At 39.3% G+C, this 20566-nt stretch overlaps 1 protein-coding gene across 3 annotated transcripts in view; it reads right to left on the reverse strand.

The window, feature by feature from the left end:
* CD99 (CD99 molecule (Xg blood group)) overlaps positions 1-20566 on the reverse strand; it is a 32185-nt gene continuing 11619 nt past the window's right edge. Inside the window, exons 2-11 of one of the 3 annotated variants that reach the window (XM_050333815.1) lie at positions 11475-11510; positions 11062-11121; positions 10549-10581; positions 9602-9643; positions 9418-9450; positions 7999-8070; positions 6421-6462; positions 5778-5888; positions 5067-5120; positions 2-1908 (exon numbers count right to left, since the gene is read on the reverse strand). In XM_050333815.1, coding sequence (XP_050189772.1) covers positions 1883-1908; positions 5067-5120; positions 5778-5888; positions 6421-6462; positions 7999-8070; positions 9418-9450; positions 9602-9643; positions 10549-10581; positions 11062-11121; positions 11475-11510 — 509 coding nt within the window. In that variant the 3' untranslated portion in view covers positions 2-1882. Of the gene's footprint in view, positions 1909-5066; positions 5124-5777; positions 5889-6420; positions 6463-7998; positions 8071-9417; positions 9451-9601; positions 9644-10548; positions 10582-11061; positions 11122-11474; positions 11511-20566 lie in introns of all 3 variants that reach the window. The other 2 variants (XM_050333814.1, XM_050333816.1) reach the window with 2 other exon arrangements.

Genomic DNA, 20566 nt, shown 5'->3' on the forward strand with positions numbered 1-20566 from the left:
ATAAACCTTTTTTTTAAAATTTATTTTTAGAAAAATCACAACATTGATAGGAGGTTTTAATAAGTAATTTTTAAGCTTGCAAAAGCTGAAAAAGGATTCAAAATTCTGGTTAGCTACAAGCTATTTTGAGCTTCCCCTGCCATTCTATTCCTAACAAACACTGACTTATTTCTGTTTTCTCCACACTTGGCATTGATAATTCATTCATTGTTTATTCATTCAGTAAGCAGTACATTTCTTTTCTTTGTATTTACATAGAGTATATGTTTATATAAAAATCATTTCTGCACTCTCAAACACACTTAAAGGTTTTAGCACTTTTGTACCAAAAGCAGAAGAGGGGCAAGAGGTTTACAAATTAATTCCGTAACAAAATACTAAAATCTGTGTAAAGCTTTGTTGCAAGCTAAGAAACATGTACAAGAAATTCTTAAATGAATTATCCTTGGCATACATTCATATTTGAATGTACAGATATATTTACAGGTTTAATATCCAAATTCATTAATGACTTCTAAGATGTTTCATGAAATGTCATTTTCCTGAAGAACTTTGTCAGGTGGCTAAAGCACATTAGTAAGACACATATTGTAGAACTGCATGGAAATTTGAAACAATTAAAATGAAAGCCAACAGAACTGGTCAGACTCTTCCTTCCAGACAGAACTAGTTATTATTCCAAATTTAGTCCTTTAGTTGTTAGGAGTTGCAGTTTTTCATGTTTCCACAGATCCTTGAAACCTTCCTTTCACTTTCAAGAGCAACAGCACAGCTCTCAAGTGCTTTCAAATAAGGATGCAATCATAGGTCGTCATCCTGAGGGCAATCCTTCACAAGTCCAAAAGCACTTCTCACACATATGCTATTTATACTGTTCAATGGATGCCTGTGGAGTGGGGTTGGGTTGTTCTGGTCACTCTTGCTATTTTGTACTTTTGACCTGTAGTACTGTTTCTGTCCCTTCCATGTGTATGTTACACCTTCTGAATTCAACACTATTTTATGTTAAGCTTTTGGTTATGGAAGTCGAAAGATGTTTATCCCACTGCCTGTACTTCACCCACAACTGTTTAGACAATGCCAAATATCAATCTTGCCGGATATACAAAATCCAATTATGGTTCTGATGTGCAAATCAGGCTTTTCCACAACTGACCAGCTCGGTACTTGCTAAGCAGAAAGTGCCAGAAAGGATGAAGGGTCTGTATGCACTAAGTTTGTGTTTTCTCAATCTGTACCAGACAGATGCAATGAAAAAAAATGCAAAAACAAAACTGAATTTTTGTCTCTTGAATGCTCAAGAACAAGTATCTCTTCCCTGGTGGCTGATCCAGGCAGCTACACAGATTGGGTCAGCAGCACCCACACCCAGATCCATCATTCACACACAGTGAGCCACTTGCTTTCAGGTGCCCACAATACACACCAGGTTGGTTGGTTGGTTGGTTGGTTAGCACACTCACTGCGCACAGGATATTAAAAAAAATGTCTGTACTGCCTGAAAGCAATGACGTAACAAAACCTTAACTGCTTATTGTTTTTGGAGAGGTAAGGAAAAGTTAAACATACTGAATGCACTTGAGACACACCCAGCTGTCAGAGGAGCAAAGGAAGGAATGTGAAGGCACAACATACTTCTATGCTCCTGTCATTAAGGCCATGTATTGGTGTGCAACAATGCTTCACAGGGCTAACCATACAGAAGTACTCAGGCCTAAAGTCACACTCCCAGAGATGTTTCAAACAAGAACAGTTTTCTAATGCAACTTCAGACTCTGCTGTTCACTTTATGCTTTTTTTGTGTCCTTTTTTTTTTTCTTCAGGCAGAATGCAGGCTCTCTATCCAGTTTCAAGATCTGTTCTTCATCACGCTTTCTTTAATTCAGTTCTCCAGAAGTGTGCGCTGAACTAAGAAGTGAAAAACAATTAAAGATTAGAACACTAAGTTAGCATACATTGTAAGTTATGTAATAGTTTATGTGGACAACAAAGTTTCAGTAGGCATTTAGCACTGTGTGATAAATTCAGGTAAGCAGAGCTTGATTTCGTGGAGCCAAAATGCTGCACACCAACATATATTACATCCCAGATTTCTCACTCAAATAACCACATCCTACAACATCAGGGAAGATATCTACACTTGCAGTTTCAGGTTTGCAGTGCCAACATGAAATGGAGTACAGACTGTGTAAATGATAGAAAAGTAGGTTACTGAAACAAAGTGTCTAGGTTAACTGTATTTTCAGGAAGTCGAAGATAAGCCTACATAAAATTTTAAAACCACAGATCTATTCTTCTGTGCCATCTGACCTGGCTTAATAAAAGACCTCTTTAAACTACAAGCTGTGTAGGTACATTGACACTCAACTACCAGAAGCAGAGCTGACATATGCTGACTCCCAGAACTTAGATCAAGAACAGCACCATTCTGACCATGGATGCCCAGTTTCTTGGCTCAAAACACAATCATGCTTGTCTGCAAAATATAACAGAGGTATGAAATATGGGATGTAATATGACATCGATACATAGGCGGCAGTAATCATGTATGATAACATGCCAAGTTTGACTTTACTGGTTAAAACAAAATATGCATCATCTGACACATTTCACATTTGAGTTCTGGTGAATCTTGGCCAAAATTTTAGGATATCCCAACTACAAACTCAAATTTTTAACTGCCTTTGGTATAGGTCTTTGAATGATACCGCTTGCTTCACTTAATGCATCACTGAATTGAGGATACCTGCCTATCTCCAGTTCTGACAGCCAGTCACAAGAAAATGTTTTGTCCTTTAGAGTTTTATGCATTTAACAGCTTAAAGGAAAAGTGTTTATAAAGATGACCACAAGCCAGATGGAAGTTTTTAGCAAACAGATGAAATACCTGAGGAAAATACAATATAATTGTTGGGTTTCATTATGAAAAAAATAGAAATAATTCTGCAGATTTTAAACTCACAGAAGAACATACTGAAATTATATACTGCTTTGGGATTTTAATATTCAGTATTTCCAAAACAATCAGTAAAATTCAGCCTGAGGTTATACTACTTCTTCCTTTGCTGACCAGTCACAAGGACTAGAAGACCAAGGTTTCACCTATACCGTTTCCTCCAGATCTATCTATGGCTTTCCCAGAGTTAAACACCTGTTCCATCAGCCAGGTACCCTGGACAGCCACACGTGGAAGGGTGAGGTTGTCAAAGTTCTTGTTGCTTTACAAGAGACCCTTCCACAGCTGTCACCTTTGTAGAAAGATGAATTACGTGATGGTTCTTTCATACAAGAATCATTCCCTGTTCACAACAGAAAATGCTTTAGTTACAACAACATGCTAGTGAGTTTAGTCCTCCTTGCCTCCAGCGCAGTTACATCCGTATTCTGATGCCTCAGAGCTTTTCGGATGTTTTTAACTTTTGTAGATTTTAGAAGTAGTTGTGTAGTAAATATAGATTTTAATGTAGTTGTATTATATCCCTTATCCTGCAGCGTAACAGTTACACATACCCAACCCTGTTACCCCATTTCATATCAATCCCTCTTAATTCTGTTAGCGTGTTTAGTCTTCCTTTCAAGGTAGAATTGTAGAAAAACATTTCTGTTTAAGAACACAGCACCCTAAGCCTGGACCAGGAGGTATCACACAGACAGAGCAACCTTCAAACCCAGAGCTTCAGAGGAGCTCCAAGGACTATACATGAAGAGGATGAAGATGAGGAAGAAGGGGTCCCTAAAGACCCTAAACCCAATTTCCGAAGGGGCGAGTAAGGGGGCAGAACCAGGGGTGGATAGATCTGGGATTGGTGGACCTTATTATAAAATCATAGACCCACTGTCTGGGTGCACGCACTTACGTATTTATTCCCCTGGCCTGAGGCTGATTAAAGGATCAACTCTTTTAATCTTATTTTATACACTATATTGACCTGAAGTATTTTTCTCCACAGTCTCTTTAGGCAACAATTCAAACATAATTATTTGTAATATATACGTTCTTGCAGAGTTCTGTATCAGTTTGTAATCAGAAAAGGTTTCAGATTCCAATCAGAAAGAACATACACTAATACACTGCTAATTGCAGTTATGTATCACACTAAAGGAGTAGGTTTGTGCTTGCATATTGTCTTTAATACTACTTCTGCAGAGAAAATTCAGTTCTTTACTTTCTCTAAGCTCCTGTATTTCAATGACTTCTCAAGGCAATAAACCATTCTGTTAAAAGAATAAAAAACCAGAGAAGAGTGGCCACATTTTCAGATCTAAGTTCTTGAGTTAGTTCTAAGTTTGTTGTCATGGTAAAGTCACAGAATCACAGAATCATTTATTTTGGAAAAGACCTCTAAAATCATCGATTTTAACCATTAACCCCGCACTCCCAAGTCCACCACAAACCATGTCCCCAAGTCCCCATCTTTTAAAGACCTCCAGGGATGGCAACTCCTCCAGTTCCCTGAGCAGCCTGTTCCAATGCTTGACAACCCTTTTTGTGAAGAATATTTTCCAAATATCCTATCTAAACCTCCCCTGGCACAACTTGAGGCCATTTCCTCTTGTCCTGTCATTTGTTACCTGGGAGAAGTGGCCTCACAATAACCTCCTTTCATTTAGCTGTAGAGAGAATTGGCCCCTGAGCCTCCTTTTCTCCAGGCTTTTCTCCCAGCTCCTCCCTAAGTTGATTCTTCTAAGAGGCTCCAGACCCTTTACCAGCTCTTTTGCCTTTTTCTGGACACGCTCCAGCACCTCAATGTCTTTCTTGTAGTGAGGTGCCTAAAACTGAGCATAGGACTTGAGGCGTGGCATCACCACTGCCAAGCATAGAGGGACAATCTCTTCCCTAGTCCTGCTGCTCACACTATTTCTGATATAAGCCAGGATGCCATTGGCCTTCTAGGCCATCAGGACACACTGCCAGATCATATTCTGCCAAAATTGACAGGTTTAAATGTTTTTTTTTTTAAACAAAATGGTGTAAATAATTTTCTCCACTATGTTAGATGTCAATAAAATGCATTTGATAGGATTCCCACCAAAAAATTCATTGTCCATCTAGATTCTTGTCTTACCAGGTGGCTCAGATTGTGCTCCCCTATGGCTATCCATATTCACATTCTCTTCATCTGCTGGGAAACAAACAGATGTTTAGCATTCAAATTCCCTTATATTCGAAGTTATTGATTTATAGAGATAATGTGACAGAAGAAACAGAATTGAAGAAAATGGGCTACTGATAGCAGGTAGTTGAGTTGCCCTTATTTTGCCTGCACGTTAATTTTAACATGCATGGTAGAGACGTTACTCAGTTTCAAAACTTCCCAAACTACAAAACAGCAGTGCCTGGCTGGATGACAGCACTACCTCACACCAAACAGTCAGAAAGACTAAAAGAGACAAAATCAAAGCTTCTGCCCCTCGTATCACCCACAGGATTCCCATTTTTCCAGCATGAAAATAGTCTCTAATCCTCAATCTCCACTCGATTTTCCTTAAAAAGTATTTTCTTGCAGTCTCTCCTGCTTTCATTTTAACAAGAAGTGCTTTTATTTTAGGAAATGTAAAGCCTTAAGTTCTTCTACTTCTGCAAGCCTAATTTTTGGGCAAGGTATTCTTCAGTCACCCTGTCGTAGGTGAATAGTAAGAAAGGTTACTCCCTGTGAACATAAATTCACTGGGCTATTAAAACTACCCTATGCATAGGATCAGTTTCTAGGCCCCATATAAATACAAAACCACATCTCTTTAGACAGTAGAAAATAAAATTAATTTAGAATTCTTACCGCTTTGTTTGAAACAGAGTTTCTTCTTCTGGTAAGCAATGAAACTAGACACTGCTCCAATTACAGTAGCAGCCACAGCACTTACAATTCCAGCTATTGCTCCCTGAGAAGCTGAAAAAAACAGAGAGGTTTGTATACATTTTTCAGAATTGAAAGCCACGTCAAAATTGTATTGTCTCAAAGTAAACCCTATGAACACTTCCAAAAATCATTAAACTGAAATTACATGAAACTGTAACGATCAACTCCTTCTGTCTTCATGTATAATGAAAAGCGATTCCTCTCATTTTATAACCATTGATTTCTTAGCAATGCCTGTTGTTAAGGAACTTAAGCACTCCTGTTCTAATTTCCACTGATTAAAAAAGCTACCCTTTCATGGCCATACCTACTTTGCATGCATGTGATCACTGCACCAGCACCTCTAAGACCTTAACAATTATGAATTATTTGCAACATAAAGATTTTACAGGATTATGAAAGCACAGCTTGAAAGTAAGAATTCCATATTCCACAAAAGTTTTTAAGTTGTAACCCACTCCCAGTAGTAGACATTGTAGTAGAAGATTAGCAACACAGAAACCTCCAGAAAACAAACATTGTACATCCAGATGCCATCACACACACAGATTTATGCATTTACCTTCACTGTCTTGGCCATCACTTGGAGTTTGGCCCCTTCGTTCTGTAAAAATGAACAGAAAGGTTACATTTTACATGTCTAAGGAACAGTCATATCATAATTGACAACCCTTTTGTCAATTAATTATGCAACATTACAAACCATCTATTATATCCATACAGTGCTAAACTCTGGCATTCAAACTTTCTGTTTTCAAAGTACAGCTCACGGTGGTGTCACCTACAGCCTTGAGTGCTCAGCACTTCTACAAAATCAGTAGAGCACTTGTAAAATCTGGTTTAACCAACTTGTGCACCACCACAGAACACTCAGTGGAGAGGAACAATGTATAACTTCAGAGTAACACTCAGCTGTATTTCCACAGAAACAACTATCTTTTCCTAAAATCCCAGCCTCGTGTATTAAATACCATTGCAATTCTCTTTGCAAGCAAGACAGAAATTTTATAAATACTAACTATATTTGTCACAATGCAACTTGTACCACTGCAGCAGGAACCCGTGCAGATGAAAACACCCCACAAGTCTCCACAGGTATTTCTTGCCTCTGCCAGTTTTCAAGATACTGCCCCAAACAAACCTTGAGAGGTGAAAGCTACCCAGAAAAGAAGCATAGGTAATCTCTGTCTAGGATAACTCTCTGAAGAAGTCATAACCATTGGCACACTTCAAACCCCATCAAGATACTTCAGCTAATGCTGATCTGGAAATAGTAAAGTTTCAGTAACGCACACAGGGATGATCAGACACATCCTAAGGATGACCATTACTGCAGCCTGGTTCCCATGACCACCTCTGTACTGAGTTGAGCCACAACGATTAGAAATGCCAAATTACTAAAAGAAAGTCTGGCAAGCTATGAAATGGTTTTATTCTGCTCAGAGTAGATATACCCTACAGAGAATCATATGGCTGGAAAGGACCATAAAGATCATCTAGTTCCAACCCCCCTGCCATGGGCAGGAACACCAGCTTGCTCAGAGCTCCATCCAAGTTGGCAATAAAACACTTCCATGGATGGGGCATCCACAACTTCTCTGGGCAACCTGTTCCAGTACCTCACCACTCTCACAGTAAAAACTGAAGACTAAGAGTCTCCTGGAAGTGTAAGAATCAGTTCATCCTTTGGGACAAAGAAAATTTCTGAGAACATGAGGTAGATCTTCTTCTGGCCCACCTTTAGACTTCCTAACTACAAGAACTAAAAGAAACTGACAGTATGTCACAAAAGATCTAAAAATAGCACCTGGAGGACTTTCAGAACTACTGTATTTATGGCAAATTATGAAGTAAGTACCACATTCATGTCTCAGTTTTAAAAGCCATCCTTCTTAGTGTAACAGTAAAAATCATGAAAGTTTTACCCCTAGACAAGTTTTAGCTCTTAATTTTTTGGTTGGTTTTTTTTTTTTGGTAGAGACAGAACACATTACTTTTGAACTCAAAGATATACTCTTAAGTTTCAGATACCAGAATGAAAGGTGTTACAATTAGAGCACGTTAACCAGCTTGGGAGCAAGCTTTTATCAAAACCTCATGTAACCATAAAAACAATATGAAGCATGACCTACTGTCTTACCATTGCTGTCACTACCATCACCTCCTCCTTTTGGTAAACTGCCATCAAATAGATCTGCATCATCAAATGTGCCTATAAAAAATGCAAACAGCATTACCTTACATGTTTTAAGTTCAGTGAAAAGACACCTCAAGGCACATAATGACATGGAAATTTTCTCAAGATTGTTCAATTGAATTTGTGGTGGTTTTAGGCTCAGCATCGTAGTGAAAACATGTTCACATTTTAAAAGCCCTCACAACGTTAAGTCCCTTCAGCTGAGCACTACAAAGTTTGACAGCAGTGCTCCTGCCTCTGGACTTTCTGAATGAACAACTCAAGAGAAAAGCAGAGTAGCACAAATCAGGCTAAGCAAGCAAGAAGCCCTATAAGCTACTTAATTGGAATAACCCAAGTCTCCCTATGCTGTGCAGGAAAGGACCGTTTCTTTTCGAGGCTGCAACTGTGAATGAATCTTCAGAGTTGGGTTTCTTAGTCACAAACAGTCCAAATGTAATTCCCTTCTCTGATTTATTGCAGGACACTGGACTAGTCCCTTTCCATTTCCACTGAACCCTACCTTATGGAGCATTCCCTTCTCACTCATGGGACCTTCTCCTCCTTCCCTCTGCTGCCAAATGAATCTTTAGTGTATGAAAGCAAATGTTTCAAGTAGCAAAATTAAAAGTATTGCATCAGAGGTTGTTTTAGTTGGGTGGCAAAAACACTGTACTGACGCATGCAAGACCCAAATTCAAGTATCTGCTGCAAATCAGAAAAACAAGAACCAGGGACTGCATTCCAGTTAAGGACTCTTTACCAATATGTTTATGGATAATGGCATTTTCACAGCTGCATCTATCTAAATCTGTTTTGTTCTGGGTGAGGCAAAGACCTCTAAAGCACAACAGGCAGGGAAGGATACATATTTAAGCCTATCTTTCAAATACAAATAATTGCATTACTTAACTGAGCCTTTAAAAACAAACAAACAAACAAAAAAACCCCAACCCTTTAACTTGGAGCTTTACCTTTAATTTAGATCCTTTAAGAATAAAGATCATAGGCAGTTCCTACTTACCTTGTAGCATGACTAGAAGGGATTCAGTTTGTAAAGATGAAAGAACTCAATCCAATGCATGGGTTCTCCACCACAGGCAGCCAAGCACAGCATTGCCCCAAGCACACACACACTCTCTCCCATCCTGCCTCCTCCACACACCATCCTGCTTTTAAGTGAAAGTGACTCAACATGTTTGTTATGGAATTTCAAGACTGCTGCAAAGCTTATTTGCAAGACAACTTTTCCTCAATCCTCAGTGTTTATCCAGTGCAACATCTGACATACATAGCAGCCAATTAACACAGATCAATTAGTAGAAGTGTAACTGAGTCAGGAAAACCCTGACTGGATTCAGGAGTTTGTGCTAGAAGCCTTACCAGTGTCTTTAGGTTGATCTTTCTTGGGGTTATCTACATGCAGAAGAGAGATTTAAGGAAAAAAAAAAAAGAAAAAAAGGTGAAGATATAAAAACTGAACTAAAATACAGTAATGTTGAAAGGAATTGAGATAGATTAACAAATACTCTTCTACTGTTTAGAAATTCCTTTAGGTCAGTCTTACCAGTGTCTCTAGGTTTTGCAGGAGGATTTGGCTTGGGACCATCTGTAGACAAGAGTTTTAGAATAAAGTTACTAGTGTGAAGAGACCAAAAGCAGAGCATGCAATGTACCTTGAAAGGCTCTGACCTAAAAGAATGGTATCAAAACTTCCCCACGTCATTTTTCCTTTCACTAACTAATGCTGTATTTGTTTGGTTATTTTAGCTAAACACTGTATTTCAATGCAACTAACAGTGTTTCTGCTATATTAACCTGTATGTCAGATCCTTGCTATAACTAACATATACAGAAGAACTCAAAGTGTTACACAGCATTTTAATTTGCACATTGTATTGCAAAGGCTGAAATTCTTTACATTTTTCTACCAGGTATAGATTACTCGGCTGTTTTCTCTTTTAAAATTACTGGGTTTTAACCAGTAATACGGTTGGTAGCTCACTTAAAAAGAATAGACAAGGTACACAGTATAGAAGTAAAAATATGGTCCCCACAATGACATTTCATTTAGCTTGCTACAAAATAGGACAATAAGAGAGCTTAGTAATTTTTCTGTATTTGGTCACAGTCTTCACATCACATATTTCCCCTCAAATTATTTCTAACACATTGATGTTTACTTCTGCTACTACAATTAGTTCTGTAAAGGGAGAGATTACTTCAGATTTAAAAACTACTTCCATAAGTAATAGTTTATGGAATTAGTGCCATCTAGTGAAGACACAATAATGAAACAAGTAGGACTTGGCTAAGAAATTACTGAAATTCATACAGTTTTTATGATCCAGAACCTGAAAAATGAAAGTAAATAAACATAACTAGACTGCAATTATTTTATTTGCAGTCTGCTACCTTAATCAACTCAGTGCCCTTATTATATTTAGGTCATAAAGCATGGATAGACATTGTACAAATACCTTTGAGCAGTATCCAGGAAAACATGATACTTACCAGGATGAAGAGCATCACCCAAGTTAAGATCATCTACAAAGAAAGAGGAGAAGTTTTAAGTGTAATGCAAAAACTTAACTAGTCTATTTTTACACAAAATGCACCTCACAATGTCTTCACCAAGAATGTAACAGCATGCTCATTCAACAGTGGCCCACAGAGGAGCCCCACAGTTACCAGGCACTACTTGCCAAACGACATGCTGCTTTTGGTGATCATGATACCTGTCAAGGGCCAGCTCAAGGTGAGCAAGCTCCAAACATGCAGACTGAAAGCCAACAAAAGGGATTTTCACAGAGTCTTCAAGTTTGTGAAATCACCAAGTACATTTGTGAAAGCACCAGCAGGAGGCTCCAAAATGAAGAAATCCTTTTGCTGTTAGGGAACTGCTTTCTTTTATAGAAATATCACAACCCTGTGTGCAACTACGTTGAAAAGTTCAGGCTCTCAAATTATTATGTACACTACACTTGACTTTACAATAAAAGACATGACAAGCCAATTATATCCCACCTAAGTCCAGTGGGGGTGTCTTCTGAGATGGAAGAGGCTTCTTTGTTGTCGTTGTCTGTTCTGTCAGGGACGGTTAGAGAAACAGAAATTAAATGCTATTTAATACACTGTTCAGAAGCTACATGAAACACAAATGTAAGTATATGTCAATACGATGAAAAGCATGAGATCAAATCTATACAAGACAATTTCCCCTTAAGAGAAATCCTTAAGTGTTCCAAAGACAAATTTGCGTTCCATGTGGTCAACATCTTGACATACCCATAGCTGAATTGTTCCACTGAGGTTTAAACCAAACATATGCAGGGAAAGTTTCATGCTTGGTCATGCAGTGATACTTGGAAGCAAACAATTCATAAGAGCATCCACTATTTTCCCGCCTACTTCCCAAAATTTGTGAGTGCAATAATTACCAAATGCATCTTCTAAGTTGAAGTCATCAAAATTGCCTGTAGAAGATAAAAGCAACAGTAAGAACACTACTTTTTCTTATTCAAAGCCAACACTTATTAAAGTCATAAACACATTTCTGATCTATTTTATGTTTTCTGCTTCCTGATTCAGAGTAGAATATTTTCAGTCAGGGTTGAAGGTATTCTTCTCTATTTCTCCAGATCACTTCAGAAAAAAAGGAACAGCTCTAAAAATTTGCTCTATAGAAAGGACCTCCATGGCCATGACAGTAAATATAATGAACTTAATCCTTTATTCTTGCCACTGCTATTGCATGCTTTCTTAGTGCCATCCCCAGCATATTCTTTCCCAGCCTTCTTTCCACTGAACCACAAAATGAGGAGGGTGACAGCTCCAATGCACAAGAATTTACAAGATTCAAGTGTGAAGAAGAGCCTTGGAGCACAAAGGTCATTATGGAAGTCATGTGATCAAGTACTGCTTTTAAAATCTTGGCATTAAAAATTAATTTTAATGAGTTTATAAGACTTATCTTTTCCCCTAACAAGGTTAGCAGTATGAAGGTGGTTAAGATATTAGCACATATGATCTTGAGCAGTCTCTTCAACTTCCTAAAACATCAGCTAAATGCAGCTGGTGCCACTACAGGCTCTCTACTCAAGGTGGATTAAATTCTATTTTCAGTCTTCATAAAAAAACACCCTCTCTTGCTGTATTAAGTCAGTTGCTAGAGCTACTGCTGCTTATCCAGCCAACTGCAAACACATTAACTCAATATATACATGATAAAAACTGGTTTCACAGCATAAATATAAGTAGTGTGATATCAGTAGCAGAGGCTTGTAAAATAAATGGACAGCTAAAACAACTCTTGGGATATTTCTGATATTCATTATCCTTACTTGCACCGAAACATAGAATAAGAAAATGGCATGAAAGTAGATAATGGCTATTCAAGAAGAAGACATACAAATACACTGCTTTCAGCCCCGTAGAAGCTTGAAGACTTTTTCTGGATACTCACTATCAAGAAAGATCAAAAGTTATTTCCAGACAGAACTACCTGAATTCATAAGATAACTGCATAAAGCATTGATGTGCCTGGTTTTTGCCCTAAGAATGGAGCTATCAAAGAGGCATCAGAACTAGCTTCTGCAAAGTCTGAAGAGAGGAATAAAAAACAAACATCAAAATCAAACCACAGGCAGAATGCCCTTTCACTTACATGACACACCAAGCTAAGACAAGTCATGATTTTAATACCAAGAATGATGGATGCTCCTATACTTCGTGACATCTTTCCTATTAAATGAGGTCAAAATTGAAATATCTTTTACTTCTCAGGTAACTGCACTAATAATGCCTTGTTTTTTTCCCGAGAAAAGACTAAGATACGTTTCTTTCTCTTTCTTTCAATAGGGAAGCTCGGAATGACAACTGGAATGGAACAAAAAAAAGTGTTCATCTGGCCAAGTGAACTGGCTACAGCAGAAACTGAAATCTGAAGTCTAAGCAGTGACTCCCATAATGTAACATTTGAATCACAAACCACCTTGCTCACAGCCAAGTAGGGCTGCTTATCTGAAGTTGGCATCATCTTGCAATACAATCTCAAAAACCTCTGTAAAATTAGAAGGTGCTAAGACCCCAACGTCAGTTACTTTTGAAGTTACCCCCTTGGTTACACTACACAAGAAACCTACATATTAACAGGCAGAAAGAGGTCAGAACACTCAAATTTAAACAGGTATTTGCATAGTTGTTCCTCAACCCCGAATTCTAATTTATTTGTTTTCTCAAGTACATGTTTCTCTCGGGCTACAGTCCTCCTGGGAGGTATGCCTAAGACAGGACCTGATCAGATATTTCACAGTCTGACTCCAAGAAGGCAGGCAGAGGAATCTGTTGAAGACGCATACTCCTCAAAACACTCTACCAGAGTAGCAACCAGAGGATGGACCATCACAAACTGTTTACACTATCTGTCTCAAAGTAAAAGATGTATCACTAAGAGAATGAACATTACACCGGTGGGTATATTTCAAGAGCCCTGTTTCTTTTTAGGAGAGATGACAGATGGAAAAACACTAAACATTACGCTTTGGTGCAGCTGAAATTTTACCTGGAGCAGAAAAGAAGCTATTTGAAGAGTTTCCCACTGCCACCATGAAACACAGTCCAGGAACTCAGAATAGTTCCAGCTGCAGTGCTTTCCCTCAAAAGGAGGAAACCATTGTAAAAAGGGGTGCTTTCTAAGGGATTGTTTTCACGTAAGATCTTCATGGAGAAATAATTTAGGATGTGACTCCTGACTGCCAATCTCACAGACAACATGCAGCTTTGACAGAGGAATAAACAAATTTGAGAGTTAATATAAGAAAAAGATCATGCTTTATTGACTGGAATGATTCAATATTCTGCAACAACACTTTTGCTTTCTGAGCATGCAGCAAGATGCCAGGGTCCTCACATACATTACTTTTTTTGAGATAAAGTAGCAGAAAATGTCAAATACTAGGTTATGAAACTGGTTACAATAATCTGCACTCTAAGGTGCTGGCACTTTGCTTTCCCAGTAAAACCAGGTGTTTCTCCACTGTTTATGGCAAACCTTCTTATGCCTTTGAAGCAGCTGCTTTTACAACTGTACTCGCTCAGCCTTTGGTATGGGTGGGTCCAACTAAACTAGAAGTTCAGTGACTTAGCCTGAAGGGAGAAAAGCTCCCCCTACCAGGGATTCAGCTCGTTCCAGGAGAGAAATAATTAGAAAACAAGAGATAAAGTCAAATAACTAGAAAACAGGTATTATATAAAGGATCCAAGAAGAAAAAAATCAGCAAGAATATGCTGCACTCCCTACAGCTTTAAGGAGCACACAGAGTAACTAAGCTTATGAGCATTTTTTTAGTCTAAGCAAAGATATTTCCAAATAAAGCAGATATTATATTGCATACAAAGCACGATACAGCAGGTACTTCTAGCTCCTAGGGGCATGAGCATATTCAAGAACATTTCAGAAGTGTCTACACTATTTTCCTTTCATGTCTGTAGCTCAAATACCAGGATCTCAAGAGACGGGTCTTTAGAATGCTGTCCCTAGTAACCAGTATAGTTTGTGTAAGCTCCAGCAAAATCAGCAGGTAAAACAAAAGAGCAAACACAGGATTTTGAATAGCTGAAGAGCTAGAGAGTATTCAAGAGATCCAAGTAACTATGCAAATAGGAGTGCTTTGCAAAGACCTATCACCGCTCTCAGATATTACTGCTACAGTATTAGTCACATTTACATTCCACTGCAGAAGCCAACAGGAGCTTTGGAAACTTCCTCCATTAGTCACATGTATGGCAACACACCAAGAAAGGAGACTTGTGATGAATCACCACAAACGTAACTTTCTGACTTGAGCAACAGGCTGCTTGAATTCTGTTTTCCTAAAAATGCAGCGTTCTCCTCCTTCCTTCCCTCCCTCTCTCCCTTGTGCCTTGTGCACCACAGGGTGCCACAGAGCCTGCAAACTCCAACTGGTTTTCCAGTTGTAGGCCTATGGACCAGGTGACAATGGTCACCTTGTCTTCATCCCACAGCTCGACATTACCTGCTACTCCATCAGTGGCTGACTAACTTACAATCATGAAATACCTCCAGTTGGAAGGGACCCATAAGATCATCAAATCCAACTCCCTGATCCTCACGGAACTGTTTAAAAATAAACCATATGAATAAGAGCCTCATTCAGACACTCCTTAGAGTGTCTCTGTCAGACTTGGTGCCATGACCACTTCCTTCCTGCCTTTTGCAGTGCCCAACCAGCCTCTCAAAGAACCTGCTTTTAAGGTCCAATCTGAACTTCCCCTGATGCAGCTTCATTCCATTTCCTTGCATCCTGTCAGTGGTAACCAGAGAATGTAGATCAGCACCTCTGCCTCTACTGCTGGCTTGAAGAGGCTGTAGACTACTATGTGGTCACCCCTCAGCTTTCCCTTCTCCAAGTTAACAAACCAAGTGACCAAGTGACCTCAGCCACTCCTAGCACATCTTGCCCTTGAGGCCTTTCACCATCTTAGGCACTCTCCTCTAGACATACCCCAATAGTTTGGTCTCTTTATTGCACTGAGGCTCCTAAAACTATACACAAGGACTTGAGGTGAGGCTGCACCAATGCAGAATAGAGTGGGACAATCACCTCCCTCAGTCAGCCAGCATTGTTGTTCTTGATGCACCCCAGGGCACAACTCACCCTTCTGGCTGCCAGACTCATGCTCAACATGCCATCAACCCATCACCTCAGATCTCTTTCTGCAGGTTGCTTTCCAGCCTCTTGTCCCCAGTTTTTACACGGAACCAGGATTATCCCATCCGAGGTGCAGAATCTGGCACTTGCTCTTGTTAAATTTCATACAGTCTGTGACTGCCCAACTGGTGTCTGTCCTGCTCCCTAGCCACTTATTTTCACGAAAGATGTACAAATCTTGAGCTCAAAGAGGTCCCTCTTCCCTGTAGAGTTTGCATAAAGTTTGGTAGCCCTCTTCCAGGACAAGGATACTGGACAAGACACATTCCAGGACAAGCCACAATGACATAAACTCAGGAAACCAGGCGAAAAGCAGCTTCTCCAACTTCCAGAATTAAAAGTGGATAACTGCATTTTAGACTCTCATGCCTTGTGCTCCTTCTTCTCAGGGGACTGAAAACACAAGGAGTAGAAATTTTCAACACCTAACCATAACAGAACATACAGAAAATACAGAAAGGCCAACGCATTGTTCAAGAAACACTTTATATATGAGAACACAGACATCCCATCCCTTACAACTGCTTTTTAAGCTTAACAGCACTTGATTTCAATCCAGGTTTTGCCCCATTAGCATTAGTCACCTACTTATAAAGGACTTCTACTGTTCAGCTCACATTTTGACAATTATTTTCCAGCATCTCCTAAGGGAAAACCAGGAGGAGCAATTTAGTTACAAAAAACCTGGGAGAAAGGTGACTTGGTTCTCCACATCTTACTCTAAGAACTGTATCTCTGAGGCTTTAAATGGAGAACCTGAAACATGAAAACTACTTGCAGCTAGGTAGGAATGGAGGAATGTACTTAAACAATACTCTTTCAGCCATTGCAGAAGTTTCGAGGTGAGATCTCTGCATCCAGCAATGCAGATAGGATGTTTACTTGCACTGCCAAGCAGCAGTTTATAATTATCCCTGCCCAGAGTCTCATGAAATTAAAGCCCACGCTGTTGATTTTAAACCCTGTCCCTCCTACAACTACCCACCTATCAATGCTGTTTTTCAAGTTTGGTTTCTCCGCAGAGCAATGGAAAAAAACACTTTGCATAAAATTTTGTTTAGCAGAATGAAGCCCCTTCGTACTTAAAACAAATATGCCCCAAACACCAATAACAACTGTAAATCAGCCAAAAAAGCAAATACAATTTTTTTATATCTGAAGAGTGTCTGCTTTCTGCACATCTGGAGCATTTACTAATGTAACTGATGGGAATAAAGTCAGCTAAATCTCCACTGGAACCAATAAGAAGATTTATTTCCTCTTCAAAGAGATGTGTAAGACTACCCTAATAACAATCATATTTAGTTTTTGGACAGTGATACAAGAGTTTGTTCCCCAAAAAGTTACTCTATTTGCGCCTATCTTGAAAACATAGTACATAAAAAGTTAGACAATTATGTGTCCTACTCTTTTGATGATCTAGCTGCTAGAAAAGAGTGTTTAGACTTATTTGTGAATTATTTTAATTTTAATTACAAAGTGTTCCTTCTGTTCAAAAATGGCAACTTAATATTTTTAAAAGCCTACAAGGCTATATTTTGACTCAAAACTATTTCCTTTAACTGTAGTCACATGAGGGTTTTTTAAGAGCACATGGTAAAATAAGCCATTTACCAGAGAAGAAAAAAACATATTTTGAAGCAGTTTGGGGAATTTTGCTTGCTTAAAATTTTCCAATGCACTGGGCAACTTCTATTGCCCTTCTGAGCTATAGAAAGTAGGAAAATATAATAAGGCTCTTAGAGCTCTTATTAGCTATAAGCAGAGTTTTCTGGGGGAGGATTTGACATAGGAATAAGAGGACAGAATGAATAGCTCTGAATCAGCAGAAAGCATACAGGAGAACTGAGTCAGTTGCAAAGCTACAGAATTAACATGATGGCAACAGTCCTACCAAATGCAGAGCTGCTTATACAGAAATGAGAAGGGATGAAAGAGAACTACACAAAAGTAAGAACTCCTGTGATTCCCTTCAATCAAGTAGTGAGGATAAAAGCAAATATTTGACATCATAATCACAACCCACCCAGTGATGAGTTGTCTACTGCAGTCTGATTCTTTTCTTACAGTTTATAATTCTTCACATCCATTACACATGTGACCACTGCCCCTCCAATCTACAGCTGGGTTGCTTGGTGATAACCCTCAGCGGCAAACCAGCATCAAATAGAAAAGCCACAGGTCCCACATCTTCTCCTTAAGCTTATAAGAGCTTCCAAGGGACCGTCACTAACAGCAGCTTGGTAAGAGCTTGACATATATTCTGCACTCTGGAGAAAGCCGCTTTTTTGCAGAGAGTACCTCCCCCACATGTTCAAAATAAGCAAAACCCAGCTGACCACAGTCCTGGGCAACCTTCAGTGGCTGACCCTGCTGGAGGAGGCAGTGAGACTGAAAGGACTCCAGAAGCCTCCTCCAGCCTCAGCACCCTGAGGGGCCAATTGTAGTCACTGGACTAAACTCCTTGTGCTACAAAAGTCATAGAACTACAAATAAAATAAGTCACTCTGCCCATCTGCAATTCTTTTTACAAATGAGAACTGACACACATTCCTCTGTCTCCTGAAGCCTGTAAGCAGAAACCTAAGCTACACTAACAAAAGCTGTTAGAAGAACATTTGGGTGACAGAAGCATGGTACTTTCATCAAGAAATGACAAGATTAAATTTTGGGGGCACTGAGGTAGGAACAGAAGGAGAGGAAAGCGGTTTTGCAATATGAAGCAGAGGTGCTGAATCTCGATGACACCACGTATTTATTGAACATATTTATTTGATTTTTGCTCATTATTTCTTACCTGTAGTTTCAGGAGGGCCTGACCACAGTTCAAGACTGTGTCATATACTATGCTTATTGCTATTTCACCTCAGTACTTGGTCTTACCAAGCATAAACACATTACTAAAATTAGTGGGCATTTTAATAAAGTATTTTCTAGACAGCAAATACTTAGTTTCCTTTTTTGTCAATTCAGGGACTATGGCAAAACACGAACTGGCAGGCAGAAGCATCATCTTGTCTGCACCCATGTGTAGCATAGCCTTGAAAAAGGCCACAAGTGTTTGATTAAATATTGCCTCACCTGAGGCTATTTAAAGCCTGTATGTTTGGTCCTTGCACCCTTCTAGATAACTGGTCTTGAGTTCCTGGCATCCTTTCCCAAAGCAGCCCTAAACTACACTGATGTCACTCTATGCATTAAGCATGAAGTTACTCGATGTCAGCAAGGCCAGCCCTGGGGCCACTACTGCCACTGCCTTCTCTTGCATCAACAGAGCACCTGCAGAAGCCAGCCCTGTCCTTCGGCCCCTGGAGCAGGCAAGGAGTAATCCTGCCCCTCTTCCCAGGTCTCAACATAATCACTATTCCCCTAGGGAGGCTAACAGTGGTCCAACACACCTCTGATGTCCACCACTGCCTCTTAGAGAAACCTGTGCCAGGAGCTCTGAAGCAGTCTTAGGAAAACTTGTTCTCAGATCTCACCAAGATCAAGCAGGCACTCTGCACCTACTTTGCATTCAACCCCTTTTGAAATTCTGCCCTAGCACAAGAAATGTCAGTAGCTCATTTTTTATAAATCTAAGAATCCAAAAGTCTTTAAGTACATGTTGGTCACAGTCTACAGCTTCAAAGTTTAGGCTGCTCGAGAGGCAGGACTTTAAGCTTTCAGAAAGCTGACAAGCCTTGCAGCTACTACTCACATAGCCTAAATTTCCATAACCAGATGCATTCTTGATACCAGGCTCACATTTATTCGTTATGTAAGATCACTTCCTTAACTATTACATCAATCAGTCTTTGTAGTATTAAAGTATTAACTTTGTTAATGTATATTAGTTCACATTATACATTGCAATGCAGCAAGGCAGTGGAATTTTACTGAAGACTTGGGTGTTGTTCATGCTTATGTAAGAGAAACCAAAGGACAGCTCAGCCCTGTAAATAATAATTTTATATCTTGGAAACTTAGAGTTGTCCATGAAGGATAAAATATATGCCTGAACAAACAATATAATAACAGCATCCTAGCCCCTCTAACACTTCTTTGAAACCCTCCCATCATTTGCTGGCATCATCGATAAGTAACTAAAGTGAGTCTGACTTCAGGAATGTCTGGATAAGTTGAAAAGCAACAAAAAATATAGGTGCTTTGCAAAAGATTACTATGATTAGTATTCAGTACTATGGATGTCAGTGACTAATCAAATTTTCTTATACTTAAACATTTGAAAGCTACAAGAACCCTGTGTAAAACCACATTGGGGTGCCCCAATTTGGCTAGGATGCCTCGTGTGCATAAATAACTATTTACTCTTCTAATTCTGTATTTTGCACCCTAGCTTCCCTCTTCAATAGGCAAGGGCCTGTTGCAAATTTTCATAACATTCTCCAGAGGTCAAAGTCAGTATTGTCAGCACCTCTCCCTCTTCTAGTGCCAAAGAATCTAGTTACTTCTCCAGGACTTCTGCACTTACATCTAGAAATAACTTCAGTAGTTCTGACAGGAACCTTTCTGCAGCTGACTGACATCCATGAAGCTTTTTGCTCTGAAGTGTGTACTTCAAAACAGCAGCCACATCACAAGCAGTCAAAACTAATCAGTGCACAGCAACATACACACTGATGGCACTAAGGCACCAGAGGAGATGGTAGGGCTGGAAAGGGGCATGCATTCAAGATCCTTCAAACACTCAGTGTTCTGGCCTTCATGAACAGATTCATGAACATTAGGCCTTACTGGGATAACAACCCAAATTGCAGCCAGCATCAAAAATTAACAGTCATATACACTGGGAAGAC

The sequence above is a fragment of the Myiozetetes cayanensis genome, unplaced genomic scaffold, assembly GCF_022539395.1.
Source record: "Myiozetetes cayanensis isolate MyiCay16 unplaced genomic scaffold, myiCay2020 scf5-8, whole genome shotgun sequence".
NCBI lineage: Eukaryota > Metazoa > Chordata > Aves > Passeriformes > Tyrannidae > Myiozetetes > Myiozetetes cayanensis.